We start from the raw sequence: 25,973 nt of genomic DNA, 5'->3' as shown, positions 1-25,973 counted from the left end.
AAGGAATGGGTCATTTCGGGTCAAGACCCTTCTTCAGACGGGTCTGAATCTGAGTATGAAGAAGGGTCTTGACCTTAAATTACCCATTCCGTCTCTCCAGAGATGCTGCCTGGCTCGCTGAGTTACTCCAACTTTTTGTGTTTATCTTCAGTTTAAACCAGCATCTGCAGTTCCTTCCTACAGAGAATGCAGAGATGATTGAGGGTGTTGTCAGGACTTGAGAGCCTGAGCTATAGAGAGATGTTGGGCAGGCTAGGACTTTATTCCTTGAAGCTCAGGAGGCCGAGTGTTGATCTTATAGAGGTGTATAAAATCATCATTGGGGAAAGATTTACTATGATGGGATGGGGACCCACAGTCCCGTTTATATCAACGGGACTGTGGTTGAAAGGGTCAAGAGCTTCAAATTCCTGGGCATGCACATCTCTGAAGATCTTTCCAGGTCCGAGAACACTGATGCAATTATTAAGAAAGCACATCAGCGCCTCTACTTCCTGAGAAGATTATGGAGAGTCGGTCTGTCAAGGAGGACTCTCTCTAACTTCTACAGGTGCACAGTAGAGAGCATACTGACCAGTTGCATTGTGGCTTGGTTTGGCAACTTGAGCGTCCAGGAGTGGAAAAGACTACAAAAAAGTAGTAAACACTGCCCAGTCCATCATCGACTCTGACCTCCCTTCCATCGAGGGGATCTATCGCAGTCGCTGCCTCAAACAGGTTGGCAGTATCATCAAGGACCCACACCATCCTGGCCACACACTCATCTCCCCTTCAGGTAGAAGGTACAGGAGCATGAAGATTGTAAGATCAGGTTCAGGAATAGCTACTTCCCCACAGCCATCAGGCTATTAAACTTGGCTCGGACAAAACTCTGAACATTAATAGCCCTTTATCTGTTATTTGCTCTTTATCAGTTTATTTATTCATGTGTGTATATATTTATATAATGGTATATGATCTGTTCTGTAGTCATGCCTACTATGTTCTGTTGTGCTGAAGCAAAGCAAGAATTTCATTGTCCTATCAGGGTCACATGACAATAAACTCTCTTGAATCTTGAACCTGAGGCGCAACTTTTTGACTCAGAAGATGCTGGGTGTATGGAAAGAGCTGTCAGAGGAGATAGTTGAGGCAGATGCGATAACAACATTTAAAAGACACTTGGACAGGTACATGGAGAGGGAAGGATTCGAGGGTTATGGTCAATGAGATAAAGATGTTGTTACCGATTCACACTGCAAGAGATCTGCCACTGAGGAAGTCAAGGATCCAATTGTAAAGGGAGGTTCAGAAGCCCAGGTCTTGGAGCTTGCTAATGAGTTTGGAAGAGATGATATCCAAGCTTTGTTCAATGGAGAACATAAAATATCTTTCCTATAACAGGGTGACCAAAACTGAACATCTTATGTACTTAAAACTCTGCTCTTAGATGTGTGTGTGTGTATATAATCACATCTGCTCGCAAAAACGGCGCCCTAACGGTAAAATTTTTACATATTCCGATAGAGATTTATCACGTGGACTCCGAAATTGCCTCATCTGAAAAATTAATGCATTATTTCTTGAGTTTTTAATCAAAATGATCAAAAGTCTGAAATAACTTCGAAAATATAACCGCTGGCATTGGCTGATGATGTGATTGTGTCACAATGGCTGCACGCTATGTTCATGTGCTGCGAGTGACGTAGCCCGGTCGTGCCGCTCGCAAGCCCAGCCCGGGTGTTCACAAATCTAAAAGACCTTTGAAAAAAAACCTTCTGACTTCTTGCCCCCCTCACGCTCCCTCCCCCTCTTCATCCTCCTCTCTACCCCCCCCCCCCTCTCTCACCACCCGTCTCCCTCCCCCCCCCCCTTCCTCATCGGGGGGTTGGTTAATGTGTGTGAGTGATGCCGCAGGCCACGCCACACCCTCCCCCCCGCAACCACGCGTTTAGGGGACGGGTCCCATTTGGTCTAGTAACATTTTAAATGTGGCCTCGGCAATGTCTTGTAAAACTGTAACATGACCTCTCAACTTCTATCCTCAATACTGAATGAAAAGAGCCTTCCAGGTATCAAAACCATTTAAAATGCAGGCAAAATACCAGCTACTTATATTTGCAGCCTTCAAGCAGCCACTTCAATACTATATTCACTTGAGGACTACCTCTGTGACATTCAAGCCAGTTTTTACACAATGGCAGTAATATTTTAGGGTGAAGATAGGGGAATTAGCTGAAGAGTTCAGCAATTTCCATATTCCACATTAAAAGAGAGCATTTGTCTGGCAGCTCTTAGAAAATAATATATTTGATAGAATATTTCAGATGTGTTGGGTTGGATCAGATCTTTCTGCCCTTTGTAGAGAGTCAGAACATTTATCCCAGGATGGAAAGATTTAAAGGGCATAGCTTTAATGTCAGAGGGCGAAATTTTAAGTACACGTGTCAGGTGAGGTTTTTTTTCACTCAGAGTGTGCGTGCTTGCAGTTCACTGCCACAGGTGGTGGTGGAAGCAGGTTCGTTAGTGGTGCTTTGAAAGGCTTTTAGATAGGCACGTGGATATGCAGGGAAGGAAGAATATGGAAAGAGTAGGGACATAGGATATTAGTTTAACATTGCATCATGTTTGGTGCATTTGTTGTCGGCTGAAGAGAATGTTCCTGTGTATTCAGTTCTAGCTCAATTTCTGTCCAAGAACTGGCAAAAAACACATTTGAAAATTTAAAGAAATTGGTATGAATGTGATGAATGAAATGCTCATCCTTGGTTCGATATTTTACAAGTTAAACCATCTTTACAGATAATAATTGACCATGGAAATATGCTTGCAGTTATTTATTAATATGCTTTTGAAATTGAAAACAAGTAAGCAGTTTATTGATCAAAGTAATAATGATGCCGATTATGTGACGGCCAACTAAAATTCTTTCTAAACGTTCTATCATTGGCTCAATGTAATGAATTATATATTTTTCCAAAATAGTAACAGATTGGATTTAATATCATGCTTTATCATCTAGAAGAATGTTTCAGTATGTGGCTTTTTGGCAGAAGCCCCAGGACAGACCTCCTTCTTACAGCGACAGGATGTGAAGCGAGGGTAGGTGTACAGTTCATTTTTTCTACCATCTTGGCAAGTAAGTGCCACTATCCTATCTTCGGTCCCCATTTCTTGACAGCACTCACATTTGCGTTCAGTTTTGTGTGTCTGGGTATCATAGCTGGAAAATAAGATGAGAGTTGTAAATTTAAGAACAATAGCATAGTCTTGGATCATATAATTGCGATAATCAATGTAAATATTTTCCTTATGGTAAAATTCTATCTGAAATGTTCAAGAGAATTTCATATTTGAATGAATGATGCAATGAGTTAAAGAACATCATACCACAATTCAAATACAGCTGTGTATAAATCAACACAGCGATTGAAAGAGATTAAAATAAAATGATGGAAATAGACACTTAGCGGTAGATGTAGATTGCAATTCATGGATAAATATCATGATTTAGTTGTGCTTGGAAGCCTATAAACATCCTCCTGCTGGTCTAGCAATCAAGTGTCAATAACAAGCAATTTTTGTAGACTATATTTTAAGCAGGCATATACTTACACTGACTGTATGGTATCCTTCTACTGTTGTACAAAGCAATGTTTCAGAATGGGTCAAAAATCTGGGATGTCACAGATGCAAGGAGTGGAGAGGAGTCCACTACTACCTTAGCCTGTGGAGTCGTAGTGCTGTATAGCACAGAAATAGGGCCTTTGGCCCACCTTGTCCATGTTGACCAAGTTGGCATACTGAACTAGTCACATTTGCTTGCATTTGGTCCACAGGCCACCAAATCATTCCTAACTGTATATCTGTCCAAATGCCTTTAAAAGTCATAATTGTATCCACTCTGTCAGCTCATTCTAGAAATGGACCAGAAATGCCCTCTAGTTCTAGAATCCACTACCCTGGGGAAAAAAACTGTGAGCTTTCACTTCATTCATACCCCTGACGATCTTGTACACCACAATAAAGTCATCCCACAACCTTCCATGCTCCAAAGAAAAAAAATCCCAGCCTATCAATCTCTGCCTAGAACTCAAGCCCACTAGCCCAGGTAACATGTTGGTGAATCTTTTTTGCATCCTTTTCAACTTACTAACATCTTTCCTTTCTCTAGGTGACCATGACTCACATGATCCTTCAAGTGTGGCCAGTTGCAGAGAGAGGTTTTCTCACTGCACTGCAAAAAAACTAAAGGTTGGAGCTGTATGTAGGACAGATTTATTGCGAGTGTGCAGTGGGGTCGGGTGCCTGTCCCCTCAGGAAATTTCTTATTTGGTAGGATTGTGACTTTCTCTGGAGGTGGCTCAGGAAGGTTCAACAGAGGCGGGAGCTGATGAGGATGGATTTTTGTTGTTACCTTCGGTGAATTCCCTCCCCACACAGTTGTGTTTTGCCATAGTCAGCTGGGTGTTGGAAGATTCGTCAGTGTTTTAGACTTTCCCGAGGGCCTCTCCTGAGCTGGGGATGGGTCGTAGACACACCATGACATGGTGCACTCCTTGCATTGCTGGACTGTACTCCCATTGCTTTTCCTTCTCTCCTGTGCTCTGTTCCACAGCAAAGTGCTTGGTACTGTCTGCAGTGCTATTGTAACAATGTTATTGACTTTATAATGTTGAACCAATGATGCCTGGGTGCTCAACCGAGCTGCAACTTCACCATTCCTGTACCCCAGTCACCTTTCAGAATATTAACCTGTAGGAGCGGTGTGAAAAATTATGTGCATCCTAACATGAGTGTTGATGGCTGTGTGAAGGCAATGGATGGAGTTGTTGGCCCTTTGGCCATTGTCGTAGCCTCCAAGATGTCAGGAATGACTGCGATCTTCCTGAAGACTAAGTGGGCAATGTCCCTGGCCCTGAGTAAATGGATCATGGGCGGGTGGGATATTCCTGCCAGTGGTCCCACTGGGGGCCATTGCACAATGAGTTTTACTCTCCAACATCCTACCCTTCAAGGGGATAAGGGGCTACGGGGAGAGGGCAGGGATATGGACCTAGGTATGGTTAGTATAGTAAGACCTGAGTGATCTCCTGGACAAGTGTCGATCGCCTAGATTGGGGTCGGAGAGGAATTTCCCGGATTTTTTTCCTGAATTGGACCTGGGTTTTTATCCGGTTTTTTGCCTCCCCCAGGAGATCACGAGGTTTTTGGGGTGGAGAGGGGTGATAGCGGTATAAAGGGGAGGGTAGTGTCTTGTGTTCTGTGTCTTGTGTCTACTGTTTGTGGGTAAGTGTGTCTGTTTAGTGTTCAGCCATGAGCGAATGGCGGTGCGGGCTCGACGGACCTGGTGGTCTACTCTCGCACCTACTTTCTATGTTTCTATGTTTCTATACCCGATCAGCTCCTTCTCCACCCATCTCTGCCGTCTCGGGGAGGTGCAGTCAGATCTTACCCCTAGCTTCTATACTCCCAACTTCTATACTCAATACTCTGACTAATGAAGGTCAATGTGCAAAAAGGCCATTTTACCACCCTATTTACCTGTGACTAATTTCAAGGAACTATGTGCCTGCACTCCTAGATCCCTACTCTACAACACTCCCCCAGAACCCTCTGCAATGGCTTGCTTAAACCAATTCAGCTGATCACTGTTAAGGGTTAATTGAAACACCGACTACAAATGCAGCCCTTTTGATGATCAATACATCGGTGTATCAAATCTCAATTAAATTTTGAGCCGCTATTCCTGGTAGGCAATTTGCCACTTCACCAGGTGCTTGTGTTAAATGAAGGGGAAGCCAGCATTACAACTTGAGACTCTATTTTAGTCAACTCTTTAGAACTATTACACAAAAATCATCCTGATGAGATGACCATGAAAGCCACAAAAGAAGTAAACTGCATCAGCTTTGTTGTGTTCATTATCTCCATTCTGTCTTCATGGACAAAGTACTAAACATGTACTCTCCACCTTGGCAGAGAATATATGGAATATAAAGGGAATAACAAAAATATCACATGCAAGTGAGCAAAGTTAATTTTACATTTACCATATATCTCTCAAGTAGAATAGATTTGTTAATGTAGCAAGTATTACTCTGGTTATTGTTTCAGTGTCAGTAATTATTTAATCTCTCATATGAAACAGTACTTAATGATTCGAGTGAGAAGCAATACTTACTAAATTTTACTTACTATTACTTAATACTTACTAAACTGAGCCTGGACAATTCCCTTCACACACGTACAGTTCAATGCTTGCTGTACAGTTTGTATTCTGGACTTCTTTTGTGACATTGGTGATTTTGATTGTCCGCTTGCACAAACCTATTGAAATAAATAATTGAACAATTGTAAACCTCATCTGTAATTGAATAAACAATATTTTTGTGACTTGCATCACGGTGAACATAGTTCAATCATCAGGTGATTTTGAATTTTGGAAAATCCATTTACACTTGGCTATTCGTAGCTATTTGCAGTTTTCCCCCAAAATGTTATTGGTTACATGAAAACTAATACTGTGAAATACCTGCAGGTGAAACATAAGAATCAGGGAAAAATATATTTTACAATTCTGCTTTTGAAAATGAAAACTGAAAATATCTACATGATTCAGCAGAACTCAAGGGGATTTATTTGTTTTGAGGTAGGAATTGTTAGTGTTAAGGTTGGGCATTTCCAATCTGCAATATAACAGAGCTGAAAGAGAAGGGAGAGGTATAGGCTTATACCCCTAATATTTTGCTCCAATAATGACCCTCTGCTCTTGCTCAGAATACTGCCCAATAAACAAGTGTGGTATTTTCCAAATGTATCCAACTCCAAATGCAGCATCTGACAATTGTGGAACCTCATGCTGAATTTGATAGATATTTATGTTATGAGGTCATAGCCTCAAATGTTAAACTGACAATCCAAACTAATTTTGGAATTGACGCTGATCTATATAATTAAAAGTCTCATCTTGACCACTTACTGTCTGCGCTGTATATTGATTTTAAGGTCTCAATGATTGAGCTGCCAGCCCAAGAATCCATTCGGCCCACAATGTCCATACTAGCCCTCTGAAAACCAGTCCCTTCGGCCCACAACACCATGCCAGCGCTCCAGAAAGCCCGCCCACTGGCCAGCAATATTTAAATTGGTGGAGAGGTGGAATATTGCATTGGGGGACCAACCCACCCGTGTGAAGCTGGGACCCAACAGGTCCCACTTAGTCTAGTAGTTGTTAAAATTCTTCTGGCGCTACTTAAAGTGCAGGGGAGTTAACTTAGTGCTTGATCAACTTTTAACCAGAACAAAATTCCATAACAACATGTCAAAACAGATGATGTTTACTGGACATTAAATGGCCGTGGCTTCATTTGACAAAAATTACAAAATAGCAAAAGCACTTCTATGGCTGTTTTGTTAATTGAATCATCCTAAGAACTGCCAAGGGATGTGCAGGAATAGAGGTTTCTACATCAAGGACATTTTATTTTATCCTTCGATGTGAAAACTGAATGTAACTTGCTGATAATTGTTAAAATTTTAAGGGGCTGTCCCACTTGGCGTCATTGACTAATGTATCAGGGTCGCTGAAACAGGGAACATTTCAAAATCCAGCGGTGACAATAAAATATTGCGACACTTGAGGAAACTTCGCGCGTCAATACATCACCACGCCGTGTCACCGCCGCATCACTCCGCATCACGCCATGACTTTTTCAGTAACCTGATATGTCAGTCAATGAAGCCGGCAGTCGCTGAAAAAAAATCGCCAAGTGGGACCGGCCCTTGAAATAACACCCATATTGAACAATTTAATACATAGAATTACCCAGTGAAATGTTCTGAGTGTGGGAAAGCATATCATTAGAATCCAGCAAATCACGTATCTCTGATAATGATTTGTTTATTAAGTGGAATTGGTAATAATTTAAGGTCAGCAACCATTATTACATAATTAATAGATTGTTTTGTTCAAATGTTAAAATATTTTTGAAACATTGTAGTAACCTAGCAACGTGTTCAGATAACAATTAGTAATGTTACTAAAAATCTAGATATTAAGAAAGACCCAAATGATGTCCAGCATGAATGAACAATCAACTGTCACTGAGGAAAAATTCTGCGATGTGAATTGATTCACAATTAGACCTAGTTAGGAATATTGAATGTGGCTGATAATTCATAACAATCATTTGCAATGTTCTATAAAATTAAAGCATTTATTGAAAAATAAACATTTACCTTGACTGACACACGTGTAGCAGCAGTGTTTATCATCCCATTTTTTGTCAGACTGAAAAAATAGATTTAACAGTCAGATTTAATACTGTGCATGATCCAGGCATACTTTGTTTAGTTTTAATTTAGTTCAGAGATACAGCATGTAAACAGGCCCTTCAACCCAGGAATGAAAAGGAAGGGAAGCAGAACATAGAAAGTTCATGTTTAAGAGTTTAAGATTTTTATTCTCTGCTTTATGTCAGAGGAATATCTACAATGTTTAGCATTCGCTGTTTTATAATTTACAATATTTAAAAGTGGTTACATTAGGAAAGGACACTGGGGTTCATTTAACAGAAAGAGCAAGGTCATTTCACCTAACCTGGAGAATGTGCGGAGAAAATTCATTAGTTTGTGTTTGAGCATGAAGAACTTCCATTACTTGCCAAGATTGGGTGTTTGAAAGCAGAGGGTGTTGGGAGGCCTTTTTAGAGGCATTCAAAATGAAGTGTCTAAATAGACGGACTATATTTATGGAAAGATCAAGACCAGAGGATATAGATTTAAAATGATTGCAAAAGAATTACTGGAGCCAAGAGCGAAAATTTAAAAAAAATCTACAGTTTTTGACAATCTGGAATATAAACAGAATATGCTGGAAACATTCATCACATCAGACTGCATCGGTGGAAGGAGAAACAGAGCTAACATTTCTGTTGTCAATATTGGGAATGGGAGGAAACAAGTTGGTATTAAGCCTCAGGGAAGGTGTTGGATTGACAGCAAAGGGTATGCCTGTGATAGGGTGAGACCAGTGTCGAGTGGGAATAAATTGTAAATAAAGTCAAATGGTCAGTGGGCTATCGAGGATGGTTACTGGAAGAGAACATGGTCATTCGTTAATACAGTGTGTGAAATGAGACTGTTAAAGGGTGAGAACACATACAAATGAATGTAAAAGCTGCTAAGTGCAAAGACTGTAATGGAAACCCAGCAGTGTCAAGATGTGTTAATGGAGAAACTTAATGGAATTACAATTATAAATGGAGGACCTGGCCAATTCTCATATAGTCAGAGAAAATGGGTTACTTAAATTGTAGAATTCAATATTGAGTCTGGAGGAATGCAATGTGTCCAAAATTGAGATTGTGGTATTGTTCCTCCAGCTCTGTTGAATCTCACTACAACAGTGCAGGAGGCCCAAATAGTTAGATTGAAATAAGAGTCTGATAGTAACTTAAAGTGGCAGCCAACAGGATAACCCCTCCAGACTGAACACAGCCTTCTGCAAAGAGGACACACATCTTTGTTTCCCATCCTCCGATATAAAGGAGATCAATTGTAAGCACCAAATGCAGCTTTAAATTGTTGCTTCAGCTGGAAGAAATGTTTAGGTAGGTAGATACTGGAAGATAACAGGTGAAAGGCCAAGTGTTGCATCTCCTCTGGCTACATTAAACAGTCAGGTGGTGTAAGAGGGAATAGTTAGAAAGGAAATAGTTGGTGGAGATGGAAGAGCAGAACAAGGAGTCACAAAGTAAATAGTACCTTCAAAAGAGTAGAAGGGGAAGGGAAGGGAGATGTGAGAAACAAATTGAAGGAGACAGAACTGACCATGAAACCTTGAAACCTTAAGCATATTACTATTTTGATGTGAAAAAATGAAAAAGTCATCTGTGTTCCTTTTATTGTGTATTTAACATTCTTGTGATATTTTATATTTTAAATTTAATGACTTTTCATCAAATTATTCATTTTATAATAATTGTTAATTTCAATTAAGCAATTCCATCTTTCATCTAAACCACATCATTATCGAATTAAGGTCGCCAATACTAAAACAAAATGTATCTTGCAACTTATTTGTTATACAAACCTCTATGCAATCCTCTTGAGCAGCACAAGTCAGTGTGTGTGTTTTGACTCCATATTTAGTACATCTGTAAGAAGTACAAGCATTGTTCTGATCCTGCCATTTATCATTTATCTAGGAAAGAAAGAAGCAAATTAAATACATTCAACTGGCTTCACAAAGAAAAACTACAAGCAATTTATGTTAACAATTCTGAATTAAATAGGCAGTGTCAGGAACTCCACAATTAACATTATAATTAAGCACAAATATACTTGTTAAATATGTGCCTAAGATTTCACAACATTCATTCCAATGGGACATGCATTGCTCTTGCCACTGGAAATAAAATGTGGGTGGCCAAATAGTATGAAGACTAGAAAGATGAAAGGTTGAAATAAAATCGTGCTAAAAATTGTCCAGGTTCATGTTTGGTTTCCTTGGTCTCAGCTGGTATCCTGACTACTGGAGCTTGCATGTATGGGTTGGAGTTTATTTTTAAATTGTAGGCCACCCAATAGATAGCTGGGAGATAGAAAATGCAAGGTGTAGACAGATTACAGAGGATTTTGGAGTCCAAGTTCACAGCTCACCAAAGGTGGCAGCACAGGTCGTTAACGTGGCATATGGTATGCTTGCCTTCATTGCTAGAGCCATTGAACATAACAGTCAGGAAGTCATAATGCACATCTATAGGATTTTAATCAGGCTGCATTTGAAGTATTTCATGCAGCTCTGGTCGCCCCATTACAGGAAGGATGTGGAGGATTTGAGAATGGTGTACAAGAGGTTTGTCAGAATGCTGCCTGGATTAGAGGGTTTCAGCGACAGTGAGAGGTTGGATAGACTTTTATTGGGTTTTTTCTGGAATGTCGGAAATTGAGGGGAGATATGATATAAAATCCTGAGGGGTTAGATCATCAAAAACTTTCCCCCAGAATGGAAATGTCCAACAGTAGAAGTTTAATGTAGATGTGCAGGGCAGGTTTTTTTTTTTTACACAGAGTGGTGAGGGCCTGGAATGTATTGCCAGGGGTGGTGGTGGTGCAGGCAGACAGTGGTGTTTAAACAATAAAGAGGCTTTTAGATAAGTACATGGAAGTGCAGGGAATGGAGGGATGTGGATCATGTTTTGGCAGATGAGATCAGTTTAACTAGGCATTGTGTTCGGCACAAACATTGTGGGTCAAAGGGCCTGTTCGTTCGTTATATTGTTCTGTTCTATCTGATCATTAAAATGTTACAACACCTTTTTGCTGGGAAGAAAGTTGGAGTGAAAAATAAATTGTTTAATTGTGCTTATAAAACATATTTTGCACAAAGGAAATTTCAAAATCCTACCTCTCTTCGGGTTCCATTAATATCCAGGCAACCTGTTTTTTTAAAAAAGAAAAAGGTTCATGAGTTCTGTTATTTTAATTGATACAATGATCAAAATTGTGTATTATTCACTCCAAACTTACATGTTGAAACACATTTTGTCTTGTCTTCAGATTTCATCATTCCAGCTGGGCAGAAACAGCCTTCATGATAATTAAGTAGATTTCCCCCCGTCATCACTGAACTGAAAATTAGAATGCAGTTACCATCTTATAAGAGAAGGTATTTATTGTCACATCGATTTCTAACCTGTAATGTCAGCAAATGTGCCAGAAGAATGGCTTCAGGGATCCTCTTGCACCAACTCAGAATAATGGGTTCAGTGGAAGAGGAAAGAATGCACATATAGAGCAGCTCTGGATCACATAGCTGGAAATGCTGCATCTCACTTTCCATCAGTGAGACCCAGAGATTTCCCAAAGATTGCCCACCAAAAATTCCATGGTGTAATTCTTTCTCAATCACAATTAAATTAGAAAGGCAAATTCACTTAAAGTCTCTGGACTCTTACTTGGACTCTTCCAGTGAACAGTAGGGCCCCAGGGAGTGTTGTACAGAAGAGGGATCAAGGAGTGCAGGTGCATAGTTCCTTGAAAGTGGTGTCACAGATAGATAGGGTGGTTAAGAAGCTTTTCAGAACATTGACCTTCATCAGTAAGGGTATTGAGGAGAGAAGTTGGGATGTTCAAGTTCAAGTTTACATTTATTGTCACTGTAACAATTGGTACAGCGAGATTTGGGTTGCCATACAGCCATACAAATAAAAAGAACACAACACACGATAGAATTTAACATGAACATCCCCACACAGCGGAATCAGTGTTTCCCACTGTGAGGGAAGGCAATAAAAGTTCACCCACTCCTCTATGTTCACCCGTGGTTGGGGCCAATTGAGGCCTCCGGAGTCACCGCAACGGCGGCCCGATGTTCTGGCCCTCTCGCCGGATGATGGAACTCCGGCGTCGGAACAGAGTTCCGAATCAACCGCTTCCTACGGAGACCGCGGCTACCGAAGTCCACAGACCACAGCTCCACGGTGTTAAAATCAGCATTCCCAGCACTCCGGAACTCCACACAGCGACCCCGGTAAGGCATCGTCCATTCCGCGATAGTACTTCAGTGCTGCACCGCTGCTGAAGCTGAAGCTCTGGCTGGTCACCGGCAGGAAAGGCCACGCCAATCCAGATGGTAGGCCGCGAGGAGGGGGCGAAGATGTGGCTCGTGGAATAGACGCATCCTCGACCAAGAAGTGACTGAGGAAACGGTTCCCCCCCCCATCCCCCACATTAAAAGACTAAAATACCTCCAAAACAAAACTTTTGACAGAATACATATAAAAAAAGGATGAAAGGACGAGCAGTTGCAGGCGAGGCAGCCATACTCAATGGCGCCACATTCCAATGTTACTGTATGTTATAATTGAATAAGATGTTGGTGAGGCACATTTGGAGTATTGTGTTCAGTTTTAGTCACCCTGCTTTAAGGAAGAATGTTGTTAAGCTGGAAAGAGTGCAGAGAAGACTTATCAGAATGTTGCCAGGCTTTGAGGGCCTGAGCTATAACAAAGGTTGAACAGGCTAGGACATTATTGCTTGGAGCTCAGGAGGGTGTGGGGCGATCCTATAGAGGTGTATAAGATCATGAAGGGAATAGATAGGGTAAATGCACAGCAGTGACGTGCGGTGAGGTCAATAGCTGGGGAGGCACTGGCTTCTACCACATCCTAACTTAGTTGTGTGTGTGTGTTAGTTGTGTGTGTGTTAGTTGTCTGTGTGTGATGTGTCTGGGAGGAAAGGAGAGGAGGGAGGGACGGAGGGAAGGTGAGAAGGGAGGGAGGGAGGGAGAGAAGGGAGGAAGGGAGGGGGGAAGTAGAGAAAGAAGGGAGGGAGGGAAGGAGAGAAAGAAGGGAGAGAAGGGAAAACCGAGAGAGGAAGGAGGGAGGGAGGGAAGAAGGGAGGGAAGGAGAGAAGGGAGGGAGAGGGCAGGCAGTGGGAGTGGATGCCGGGGTCCTGAGCCTAGAGTAGATTACTCCAGCGTGGGGCCCAATTGGGAGCTCCCCCCCAGCGGCCCAGAGCCTCCGAATCGGCCGCTACAAATCAACAAATCAACCAAAGATACTAGAGGAGTATCTTTGGAATCAACCTACCAGTCAGCGCCGCCCGCGGCTGGAAATTCAGTGCCGCCGCTGTTGAAGCTAGCTAACTTGGGGGAGAGTGAGGCAGCTTCAATTACGTGGGCTGAGTCTAAGTAATTGACGCTCACTCTCCCTCCACTGGGCTCAAGATACGCCCCCTTGTGAGGCAGATGTGATCGCTGCCTCCCCTGGTGCTTTTTCATTGCAGTTTTATGTGAGACCAGTGACCACAAATGTAATATCTTTATATGTGAAATAAGTTACCTGGTCTATGACAGGTGAGGACATGTAATGAGGAGGTTTACACTCATTACTTTGGTGACATACATAGGGATAGTAACAGGCACATGCTTATTGCCCGCGCTCCATTCAGTTTCTGAGGGGTTGCACAATCAGAGGGGAGGCTCAACTCGTGCTGCCTCACCTCTCATCTGTCCCTGCATTTGCAGCGGAGTTGCGAAAATTTGGCGATTTTGACTATAAAAAATGATTGGATTGATATAGAAATTACATTAACAACACAGATCAGTGGAAAATTCTTCATATTTATTTTATTTTATTATTATTTTTCTTTACTTTTCTTAACAGCTATTTTCATTGGGAGTATGACAGGTGAGGCTCTGCCTCCCCTGACCGCACGTCCCTGATGCACAGAGTCTTTTACCCAGGGTAGTGGAATCAAGAGCCAGGGGATATAGATATACAGTGAGAGGGGAAACATTTTCACACAGCGGGTGGTGGGTATATGGAACGAGCCGTCAGAAAAGTTGAGCCAGGTTCTAAGGCAATACTTAAAAGACATTTGGACAGGTACATGTATAGGTTTAGAGGGATATAGGCTAAACGCGAGCAGGTGGTGCCAGTGTAGACAGGGCATCTTGGTCGGCACCGGCAATTTGAGCAGTAGGGCCTATTTCCATGCTGTATGACTCCATGACAACTTGTAGCCAGCTAACAGCCTCCACAAATTAACTCTTGGCATACATGCACTAATGTGTAGGATCATGGCTGACCATAGGAAACAGCACCAGTATCTCCTGTCTACTAGACCACATCTTGCTGTTATTGAACCTTTGGCAAATTAGTGGTGGATGCTGGACTTATGGTGGACGTGAGTTTTGAAGTATACCACCCTATCTAATTGTGACGCCACTCTAATGGGAGCATCCTTGCACCCGTTCCAGTTTGACAACATCTTTCCAATAACACAGTGATCAAAACTGCACGCAATACTCTAAACGTGGCCTCACCAACATAATTTATAACTGCAACATTACCTCCCAACTTCTATACTCTGGGAAAGAGCATAAACCTATGCTCTCTAGCTCTTGATTTCCAAACCGTATGTGTATTCACCCTATCTATGCATGGTTTTATACATCTCTGATAAGATCAGCTCTCGGTCTCCTGCGCTCCAGGGAATAAAGTTCTAACCAGCACAACTTCTCACTATAACTGACCCTCAAATCATGGCAACCTGCTCACAAATCGTTTCTACACGCTTTGAGGCTTAATGCCATCTTTCCTGGGTGATCAAAACTGAATGTGAATATTCAAAGTGTGGTCTCACCAATCTCTTGTACAGCTACAACATAACATCCCAACTTCTTTACTCACTACCCTGACAGCTGCATCACCTGCAGTGGTTGTGGATAGTTACTGATGAGGGGTCAGTTTGGGTAGGAAGAGATGAGCCACCCAAAGAATTGCAGAGGGAGTGGTCTCAACAGAAAGCAGCAAGTGTGGGAAGAGAAGATGTGACACATGGTGAGATCACATTGAAAGGTGGCGGAAATTCATGTCAGTGAATGATATGTAGGGTGTGGTGGCTGATGCGGTGAAAAGTGAGGATCAAGGCAAATCTATTCTAGTTCCATTTGGAGGTGGGAGTTAGAGCACTCCTTCCACATATGCTGTTTAACCTGCTGAGTTCCCCCAACACTTTGTGCTTTGCTCAAGAGTCTGGCATTCCTTGCATTCTCCAACAACTAATTAAACTGAAACTAAATCAAAATTGCCCCAATACTTACTTGTCCTCGCAGTAATCGTCAAGTTGAGTAGCACATGCCTTATAAATAAGGTTTTCTGTACAATTCATTTCTAAACAAACAAAGAATCTGGTTTAAAATGTATAACATTAATTAAGATTTCACAATAACTATTAGAAGAGAAAAAAAATCAAGCATTAATTGTAAAAGGGTTGAAGGCAACAATGCCAATATTTTGATACAAATATGAATGCAAATCCCTACATTGGAATTCCAAATGTTACAATTAAACCTATTCATATTGCTTAGTCATGTAATTTTACCACACTTTCTCTTCTTGCCTGGTGTTGAAGTGGAGCTAAATAGCAGAGAAACCAGTTCCCTTAAAAAGTTCCTATCATGCTGTGCTTGTAAGTGCCCACGCTGACAAACTATATCATCATCATGGAGATGAATCCTGATCCAGAGAATGGCAGAGAGACAGAGGAGATTAAAAAAGTGACTTCTGATGCCAGGGTGGGCAAAGAAGCAAATAGAGAGTAGCATACATGCCATATTTAGCCAATTTTATGAATAATGCATAGAAAAGAAACAGCATGGATCATTAGAAACTAAATAGATAGTTGTTGGCAACAGTCAAGAGGTAAAACCTTTCTGGCTTTTGGTGACTCTCACTCACCTTAAAGGGCCTGTCCCACTGTACGAGGTAATTCAAGAGCTCTCCTGAGTTTAAAAATAATCAAACTCGTGGTAAGCACGTAAAATGTACGTAGCGGCTACGTCGGAGCTCGTGGATGTCTCGTAGTGGCTCATAATGTTAACGGCAGGTTCTCGGGAAACGCGGTAACTCGTGAAGTTTTTTCAGCACTGTGAAAAATGTCCACGAGAGCCCCGAGTACCTACGAACAGCTATTACCGTAATTCGCCAAGTTCGAATCAGGGGAAACTCGGGAGAACTCTTGAATTACCTCGTACAGTGGGACAGGCCCTTAACCATAAGATAAGGTGCATGGTACTATCCACAATCTGGCAGCATTGAAAGATCATAATCTTTATTCAATTTGTAATAAAACAACACAATGTGATGTTGGAAGAAGATTAACTAAACAGAGGGAAGAACTTTTCAAATTGGATGGAAAGGACATGCCCAGAAAGCCACATGAAACTATAAACTACTTGCACATTGAGGAAGACAGTCCAGCTAAAAAATTTGATTACCCAGTCTTTTTAGAACATAGAACAGTACAGCACAGGAACTGGCCCACCCGGGCCACGATGTCTGCGCCGAACACGATGCCAAAACCAATTCTTACTTGCCTGTAGATAATCTATATCCCTACATTTCCTGTCCTGAACAATCATTTATCATCCTCAAGATATTCCCAAACCTTTCCCAGTAAATGGCCCACTTGTCGGCATGCCTTCCCAATGTGTATCCTCTGGCCACCTGAACTTTACTCAGCTGCTGGCCAGTTGCCACTTTGTACTTAATTTGGGCAGATCTTCTGTTGCACACAGATTGAGCCATGGTATTAAAATATTTCAGATGTCTATGGCAGCATTCTACCCCTTCCCTACTTCTGCCTGATACCCAAAGTTAGCCTATTATCTGCCCATTTAAAATTGATGATATACGTTGAACAAATTAAAACACTTACAGTATAAGAACTGTGTTACAAAGTGCGATTGGATGGTTTCCGAGATTCAAAGTACTTACTGCATTCACCAGCAGGGGATCTCCAGTCAACACATGTGTCACTGCCACAATTGTCAGCAGCAGATTGAATGATGGAACAGGCAAGTTCTGTAGAATTTGTCGTAGCACAGTCAAATAAACAATTTTCATAATAAGTAACAAGAAAACTATTTGTGCAGTTTTCAAATGATCTGTAGGGAAAATCACAAACAGATGAAAATAAATGCTTTGTTATATTTTCCTATGTCATTTTACATTTTAAACTATACATTTGATAACTTAAAAGTACCATCAATATAAAGCTAAAACAAGACTTTCTGCCTTAATTCCACTGAGAAATAAATTATTCTTCTGACATTCAAGATCAAATTGATGTTAGAGTGGAAACCACCGGTATATTTTGGACGATGGTAAAGAATTTGAAGTAGACTTCCACAGAACATTCTCTGCCACTGACCATTGAGCAAAGTCTGGCCTTGCCCCACTTAGTTCCTTCGGAGGGAATTTGGTTTCCAGAAATATGTAAATTTCCCTTGAGAGTTCCAAGCAACAAAATCCTTACAAAATCAGATTGTGAGCACAATGAATTAAAAAAAAACCCTGTGTGCAATGAAATAAAAATAATTTCTGTCAGCCAGTTAAGCTTGTCCCTGGTTTAGCCAGTCAGTAAGGCTGACAATGCATTTTCAGATTTGAATATTCTCATTACTGTTCAAACTGGAATTCCTGCTTCTGTTTACAAAAAAGGCTGCCTCGAAATTGGAGGTAGACAAAAATGCTGGAGAAACTCAGCATGTGAGGCAGCATCTAGAGAGCGAGGGAATGGGTGACGTTTCAGGTCGAGATCCTTCTTAAGACTGATGTGGAGGTGGGGGGGGGGGGGATGTGGGGGGGGGGCGGATGGGGGGGGGCGGGAAGAAGAAAGGAAGAGGTGGAGACAGTAGGTTGTGGGAGAGCTGGGAAGGGAATGGGAAGGAGGGAGAAAGCAAGGACTACCTGAAATTAGAGGTCAATGTTCATACTGCTGGGGTGTAAATTGCCCAAGCGAAATATGAGGTGCCGCTCCTCCAATTTGCGGTGGGACTAATTATGGCCATGGAGGAGGCCCAGGACAGAAAGGTCAGATTCGGAATGGGAGGAGGAGTTGAAGTCCTGGTCCACCGGGAGATCGGATTGGTTACTGCGAACCGAGCGGAGATGCTGGGCGAAGCGATCATCAAGCCTACACTTGGTCTCACCGATGTAGAGCAGCTGACACCTAGAGCAGCGGATGCAATAGATGAGGTTGGAGGAGGTGCAGGTGAACCTCTGCCTTACCTAGAAAGACTGCTTGGGTCTTTGGATGGTGTCAAGGGGGGAGGTAAAGCGACAAGTGCAGCATTTCCTGCGGTTGCAAGGGAAAGTACCAGTGGAGGGGGTGGTTTGGTTGAGAAGGGACATATTGACCAGGGAGTTATGGAGGGAGCAGTCTCTGCATAGAGCCGAAAGATGAGGAGATGGGAAGATGTGGCCCATGGTGGCGGTGGCGAAAATGTCAGAGGATTATCTGTTGTATGTGACGGCTGGTGGGGTGGAAGGTTAGGACAAGGGGGACTGTCTTTGTTCCAAGTGGGGGGATTGGGAGTGAGGGCGGAGCTACGGGATATAGAGCACCTCATATATTAGGTATGTTGCAAAACGTACCCGAAGATCGCTGAAAATCTGTCCCAGCCCGTGTGCGCGATTTTGGCGCCGTTTAGAGGGGGGCGGGTTTAAAACGCGATTTTCCCTAGGCTGGTCAAATCGAGGTTTTTCAGCCTAGTTAATTATTAACGAAAAATCGTTGGAAGATTCCGTCGCTTGAGCTATTATTAGTTTTAAGGGCTTTATTTACTTGTTATAGTAGGTTAAAAATTAACTCTAAACCCGCGACCGCCGACAACGGGTCGGATCTCATGCAGGGGAAAACGGAAGGTAGGCTGTTTATTTTTACGTTAAAAAGGGCTTCTTAAGATCCCTTTATACAAAGTTTAATGTTGCGAGTAGCTAATTTGGGGCCCATTATATCCCGCAGTATTTTTCTGGGCATTTGAGGGTACAAATCTACTGCAATGTGAACGTTCTAAACCAGCGCGTTCACAGGATCCCACTGGAAAGCTGATTTAAATGGACATTAATTTACAGCAATTAAACACTAAATTCCTTCCATTTGGCCTATAAATTTATGTAAATGAGATTTAAAAATCATGTTTTATTGTGAATTATTTGTGAATATTATTTGGACAGGCTATTTAAAAATGTTAATGGAGGGGGTGGGGGGTGCATGTGGGAGGAGGGTGTGTCGGGGGGGTGGGGGAGGAAGGGTGTGTGGGGGAGGGGGGTAGTTTGTGGTGGAGGGGGTTTGTGTGGGGGAGGGGGTGTTGGGGGGAGGGGGGAGTGTGAGGGGGAGGGTGTGTTGTGGGGAGGTGGGGTGGTGTGAGGGGTGGGGTGGTGTGGGGGTTAGGGTTGTGTGGGGGGGGGGTGGGTAGGAGCGGTGAAGGGGGGAAGAGGTAAAGGGGAGGTGTGGGTTTGTGGGGGGGAGGGGGGTGTGTGTGGAGGAGGGGGGAGCGGGGAAGGGGGAATGGGGGAGGAGGGAGGGGAGGTGTGGGTGTGTGGGGGGGGGGAGGGACTCCACAGCGGCAACCGGCCGCTGCACCACACAGCACCTCACGACTCCACACAGCGGCTTCCCTGACTCCACACAGCGGCTTCCCCAACTCCACACAGCGGCTTCCCCTCATGTGGGCTCACTCAGCATGGCTTGTGGACTCAATAAACACAGCTTGTGGACTCAATCTGCATGGCTTGTGGACTCAATCAGAACCTGTTCTGCTCTCAGCCTCACCTCCGGGGCTTTATTCTCCTTGCCCCGGTGATTGACAGCGGGTTCCTGGAAGGGACGTTACCTTCATGGTGACTGAGAGGCAAGAAGACAAATCTGCTGATCTCACGATTTTTTAAACCTTCATGACTATTGTAATATTCCACCGATCGGAACAAAACTTGGTGCGCTTGGAGCAGAGGAGAACGGTGAGTAAGATGGCAAAAAATCCTAGTGGTATAGGGTACCGTTTTTGTGAAAATTTAAAAACAACGCAAACCGGAAGAGGATAAGATGAGAGTTTTAGTAATAGTATGGAGTTTAGAAGATAGTCTAGAAGATAGGTATAGAAGAAGATAGAAGACAGGTAGAAGATTAAATTAATAGCTTAAAATCGTACATACGTTTCTAATATTTTCATGCATAATGTCATGCAATTTGGGGGAACGGGGGGAGTAGGAGTTGGAGTGGGCGTAGAACAAGGTGCTGGAGTAGTTGCTACACAATATGGCTTGTTAGTGTCATTATATAGCCAATCTCGTGCTGTTGTGGGGCAGCAATCAGTGTCCTCTATTGTTCCATCTGGTCTAATGCAGTCATCATCCTGAAATGTTGTACAAGTTCCTAAAAGATAAAAGAAACACAAATTCTTGCAAATGCTGTGTAGAGAACATTAAAACACCAGCAATTTTAATTTATGAATAAAGTGGAAATTATCAAACACATTATGAAAAAAAATCACATACCACACTGTCCTTGGGTATTATTCAAGAAGAAATGTTCGGCCACACGTAACTTGAAATTTAACCGGGAGGCAACAATTGTTGTTTTAATATCAGTGAAGTAAATATTTACAGCTCCATCGGGCAGTTCAGTTATCCATATTCCATTTGTAATGTAGGGAACCTTTTGTTGAATTCCATCAATTGTCAACTGTAAAATTATAAAATAGTTGCATTAAACCATCAGCTGCAAAACAACAAAACCTGATGGATATTGCATATTGCTGACCAGGAGGTGTTTTATCTGTTCATAGTATTAATTAAAAAATGTATAGTGCTCCAAAATAAATCTATTTAAATACGTTCAGTGTTCTCTCTTACCCATTCTAAAGGCACCAAATTCAGAAATAGTTATGCAATTCCATTAATGACAGTGACCACCTTCTAGAAAGATTAGAATATTTGTCTTAGTTTAGGAGATACAACGTGCAAACAGGCCCTTTGGCCCACTGAGTCACACTGCAAGTGTCTTGAGAGCAGTCAGGGTTACCGTCGAAGAGGTACTGAAGGTATTGTCGTGTTTGAAGGTAGACAAACATCCAGGATTTGATCAGATATATCCGAGGACATTGCGGGAAACTAGAGTGGAAATAGCGGGAGCCCTGGTTAAACCACAGGAGAGGTGCCGGAGGACTGGAGGGTGGCAAATGTTGTACCTGTTTTCAATAAGGGCTGCAGGGAAAATGCTGGGAACTATAAACCGATGAAGTTAACATCTGTAGTTGGCTAGTTACTGGAGAGTATTATGAGGGATTGGTTATATGGTACCCGTACGAGAAGCCGAAGCCAACAAGTGGAAGCCAAGATACTGACAGTACATCGTGCCGAAATGACACAAAGCCGAAAGTGCATCACGCCGAAAGGATACGAACCCAAACAGGCACCATGCCACAGAGACAAGACATGACGTCGAAAAGCCGCCGAACGGACATGACGTCTCCGGAGACGGGATTGGTCCGACACCTTGTCAGTCAGCGACATAGGTCAGCGATTGGTCCAGACCCCCGTGTCCATCACAACACTGGCCGGGGGGGGAGACACGGTAGGGTGGGGGGGAGCTGGAGCTTGCATTTGTAAAATGGTGGCAGTGACTCCAAGCTGCTGCGATTGCCACAGAGGCAGTGATGTGCATCATTGGCCGGGGGAGGGAGACGGGGGGGGGTGGGTGGGGGGGTAATGTACTTTCGGTATCTTGGCTCTTCGGCGTGATGTCATTTCAGTATCTTAGCTTTTCGGCGTGATGTACTTTCGGTATCTTGGCTTTTCGGCGTGATGTACTTTCGGTATCTAGGCTTCCACTTCTTGGCTTTGGCTTCAGGTCCTTCGACATCCCGTCCACACACGTGGTTATACAGGCATTTGGATGGGCAAAGGCTGAATAGGGATAGGCAGCATGGGTTTGTATGTGGAAGGCCGTGTCGCACAAATCTGATTGATTTTTTTGAAGACGTGACCAAAAAGGTTGGTGAGGGCAGAACTGCAAATGTTGTGAACATGGACTTCAGTAAGGCATTCAACAAGACTCCACGTGGTAGGCTGCTCTGGAAGGTTAGATCACATGGGATCCAAGGAGAGATAGCTGAATGGATAGCAAATTGGCTCCATGGAAGGAAGCAGAGGGTGATGGTGGAAGTTTGCTTCTCAGACTGGAGGCCTGTGACTAGTGGTGTGCCTTAGGGTTTGGTGTTGGTCCCGTTACTGCTTGTCATCTACATCAATGATTTGGATGAGAACATACAGGGCCAGATTTGCAAGTTTGCTGATGATATAAAAGTCAGCGGTTTTGCAGATAGTGAAGATGGTTGTGAAAGATTGCAGCAGGAGCTGAATCGATTGGCCAGGTGGGCGGAGGAATAGTTGATAGAATTTAATCCAGAGAAGTGTGAGGTGTTGCATTTTGGGACGTCGAACAAGAGCAGGACCTACACAGTAAATGTTAGGCCTCTGGGTAGTGTTGAGGAGCAGATGGATCTAGGAATATAGGTGCATGGTTCCTTGAAGGTCGAGTCGCAGGTAGATAAGGTGGTCAAAAAGGCTTTTGGCTCTTTGGCCTTCATCAGTCAGAGTATTGAGCATAGAAGTTGGGAGGTCATGTTAAAAGCAGTTATATAAGACGTTGGTGAGACTGCATTTAGAATATTGTGTGCAGTTCTGGGCACCATGTTATAGGAAAGATATTGTCAAGCTTGAAAAGGTTCAGAAAATATTTACAATGATATATATTTACAATGATGTATATTTACAAGGTTGTAAAAAGGATTAAACTAGCATCTGCAGTTCTTTGCTACAAGGATGTTGCCAGGACTAGAGGATGTGAGCTTCAGGGAGAGGTTGAGTAGGCTGGGTCTCTATTCCATGGAGCGCAGGAGGATGAGGGTCGATCTTATAGAGGTATACAAAATCATGAGAGGAATAGATAGCGTAGATGCACAGAGTCTTTTGCCCAGAGTTGGGGAATCGAGGACCAGAGGACATAGGATCAAGGTGATGGGGAAAAGATTTACTAAGAATCCGAGAGATAACTTTTTCCCACAAAGGGTGGTGGGTGTATGGAACAACCTGCCAAAGGAGGTAGTTGAGGCTGGGACTACCCATCGTTTAAGAAACAGTTAGACAGGTACATGGATAGGATAGGTTTGGAGGGATATTGGCCAAGCGCAGGCAAGAGGGACTACTGTAGCTGGGATTGTTGGCAGTGTGGGTGAGTTGGGCTGAAGGGCCTGTTTGCACATTGTATCACTCTATGACTCTATGACCAACGATCACCCGTGCACACTAGTTCTATCCTACAGACTAGGAACAATTAACCGAGACCGATTAATCTACAAACCTGCACGTCTTTGGAATGTGGGTGGAAACCAGAGCACCCAAAGACAACCCACGCAGTCAAAAGGAGAATGTACAAACTCCGTACAGACAGCACCCATAGTCAGGATCGAATCAGGGTCTCTGATGCTGTAAGGCAGCAACTCTACAGCTGCGCAACAATGCTGATCTTGCCAATTCAATTGAACTAAAGAGATCTGGGGCAGTAATACTGCAAATAATAAGCAAAATACTTACCATATTGACATTATGAGTTGTGATGACGATATTAACATTTTCATAAAAAATGATTAAGCCTTTTGGACATGAAAAAGGCACAAAAGAAATGCAGTTGTAATTGTCCACTAGAACACGTAAATTGTATTTTGGATTCTGTTCTTCCATAAGCACGTAAGTGCAACGCTCATAAAAATCATAGGACAGCTGATTGAAGGTTTTATAATGTGGGTCACCATATACTTCACATTCACCTGGAAGAGTAAGCATTTGTTTGTTTTGTGAAAAGGCAAACAAAACAGAGAATGTTAATGTATTAATAATTCACTGTGTGTTAGTAATTAGTGAAAAAATAAATTATACTAACATCCACATTCCCAGTCTGCACAGCCACATTCATTTATTACTTCAATGGGATTTAAATTGTTGGCACATGTAGGCTTTTTCGTCATACATTGTTTTACAATTGTAGTTGTTCCATTGTCACATTGTTTAATAGCACAGTCTTCAGTCCATGTTCCAGTGCACTAGAATTATAGAATTAATTAATTTCATTTGGATTAATAGCATATATGGATAGAAAGATTTTAAAGGGCTTGGGACCAAAGTAAGGCGAATGGAAGAAGTCCAGTATGGCAACTTGGTCGGCACGGACAAGGTGGGGCAAAGGGCCCATTTCCATGATGTATAGCTCAATGACTGAATAAGTGGATTTCATTAACCATGTGCATCCAGCACATTCCAATTCAGTAATGTCTTAGAACAAGTGAAAATATCACAGTGTTCGAAGTCCAACTTTTACATTGATCTCTGGGTTTTTCATCCACTTCACAAGAAGTTGTGAAAATATGGCACGAACCCCAACATTCACTCCCAATCAAGAGGCCCGCATGGCAAGCAGAAGTGGTAGGATCACTGAACTTACATACTCTTAAACCTCTCTATAACAGCTAATAAATAATAACACTACCAAAAGGCTGAACACTTTCCACAATGCAATATCATGTATAGGTAGGCAATAAACAGCTAATAGCCAATACACTGCAATGAACCAGATTTAATAAGGGAACTTGAGGAATCACTAGGAGGTAGTGACCACAATATGATAAGATTTAACCTACAACTTGAAAGGGAGAAAGGGAGAATTACAGAATATTGAAAGGGATAGATAGAGTGGATGTGGAAAGGATGTTTTCACTGGTGGGAGAGTCTAGGACCAGACATAGCGTCGTGTGCAGATGCAGCGTCAAAGGACGGGATGCCGAAGCGAAGAAGTGGAAGCCAAATAACCGAAAGGACGCAAGGCCGAAAAGCCAAATAACCGAAAGGACGAGACGCCTGAAAGCCAACTAACCGAACGTAAATGACGCCAAAAAGCCAACTCACCGAAAGGGCAGATCGCCGAAAAGCCAAATAACTGAAATGGCGGGACGTCTAAAAGCCAACTAACGAACGGACGCATCGCCGAAAAGCCAAATAACGGACATGACGTTGCCGTGATATGAGTACGTGTGAATCGGCATGAGTTAATGTCAGCGTGCAAGCCCGAGAAATGGGAAGTGTCCGCGCTGTGCTGCCTTGGGTCTTTATTTCCATTAAGCAGAATTCTTCCAACTTCCGTGCATGGGCCTGGGTGGCTGCATGTGATGTGATGTGATGGATGCGCAGGGCTGGACCAATTCCTGACAGGTCCCGCCCCCCCCGGCGACTTCATGTCCATTATTTGGCTTTTCGACGATGCGTCCGTTCGGTTAGTTGGCTTTTAGACGTCCCGCCATTTCGGTTATTTGGCTTATCAGCAATCCGCTCTTTTGGTGAGTTGGCTTTTAGGCGTCGTTTACGTTCGGTTAGCTGGTTTTTAGGCATCTCACACTTTCGGTTATTTGGCTTTTCGGTCTTGCATCCGTTCGGTTATTTGGCTTTTCGGCCTTGCGCCCTTTCGGTTATTTGGCTTTTCGGCGTTGTTTACATTTGGTTATTTGGCTTCGGCATCATGTCCTTCAACGCCACGTCCGTATACCAAAGCCTCAGAAGGGCACTCTTTTAGAAAGGAGGTGAGGA

General features: G+C 42.8%; 1 protein-coding gene across 5 annotated transcripts in view; it reads right to left on the bottom strand.

Annotated features, from left to right (window-relative positions):
* Positions 1-2,803: 2,803 nt before the first annotated feature.
* The window catches only part of LOC116984905 (mucin-2-like), an 89,361-nt gene continuing 66,191 nt past the window's right edge, over positions 2,804-25,973 (bottom strand). For all 5 annotated transcript variants that reach the window (XM_033039298.1, XM_033039293.1, XM_033039294.1 and 2 more), the window contains 12 exons: positions 24,280-24,439; positions 23,934-24,166; positions 20,835-21,021; positions 20,493-20,712; positions 17,271-17,440; positions 15,596-15,665; positions 11,515-11,615; positions 11,393-11,424; positions 10,076-10,186; positions 8,221-8,272; positions 6,195-6,309; positions 2,804-3,202 (listed from right to left, as the gene is read on the bottom strand). In XM_033039298.1, coding sequence (XP_032895189.1) covers positions 2,998-3,202; positions 6,195-6,309; positions 8,221-8,272; positions 10,076-10,186; positions 11,393-11,424; positions 11,515-11,615; positions 15,596-15,665; positions 17,271-17,440; positions 20,493-20,712; positions 20,835-21,021; positions 23,934-24,166; positions 24,280-24,439 — 1,656 coding nt within the window. In that variant the 3' untranslated portion in view covers positions 2,804-2,997. The remainder of the gene's footprint in view (positions 3,203-6,194; positions 6,310-8,220; positions 8,273-10,075; positions 10,187-11,392; positions 11,425-11,514; positions 11,616-15,595; positions 15,666-17,270; positions 17,441-20,492; positions 20,713-20,834; positions 21,022-23,933; positions 24,167-24,279; positions 24,440-25,973) is intronic.

Source organism: Amblyraja radiata, chromosome 21, assembly GCF_010909765.2.
Source record: "Amblyraja radiata isolate CabotCenter1 chromosome 21, sAmbRad1.1.pri, whole genome shotgun sequence".
Classification (NCBI taxonomy): domain Eukaryota; kingdom Metazoa; phylum Chordata; class Chondrichthyes; order Rajiformes; family Rajidae; genus Amblyraja; species Amblyraja radiata.
This window is presented reverse-complemented; position numbering and strand designations above follow the sequence as displayed.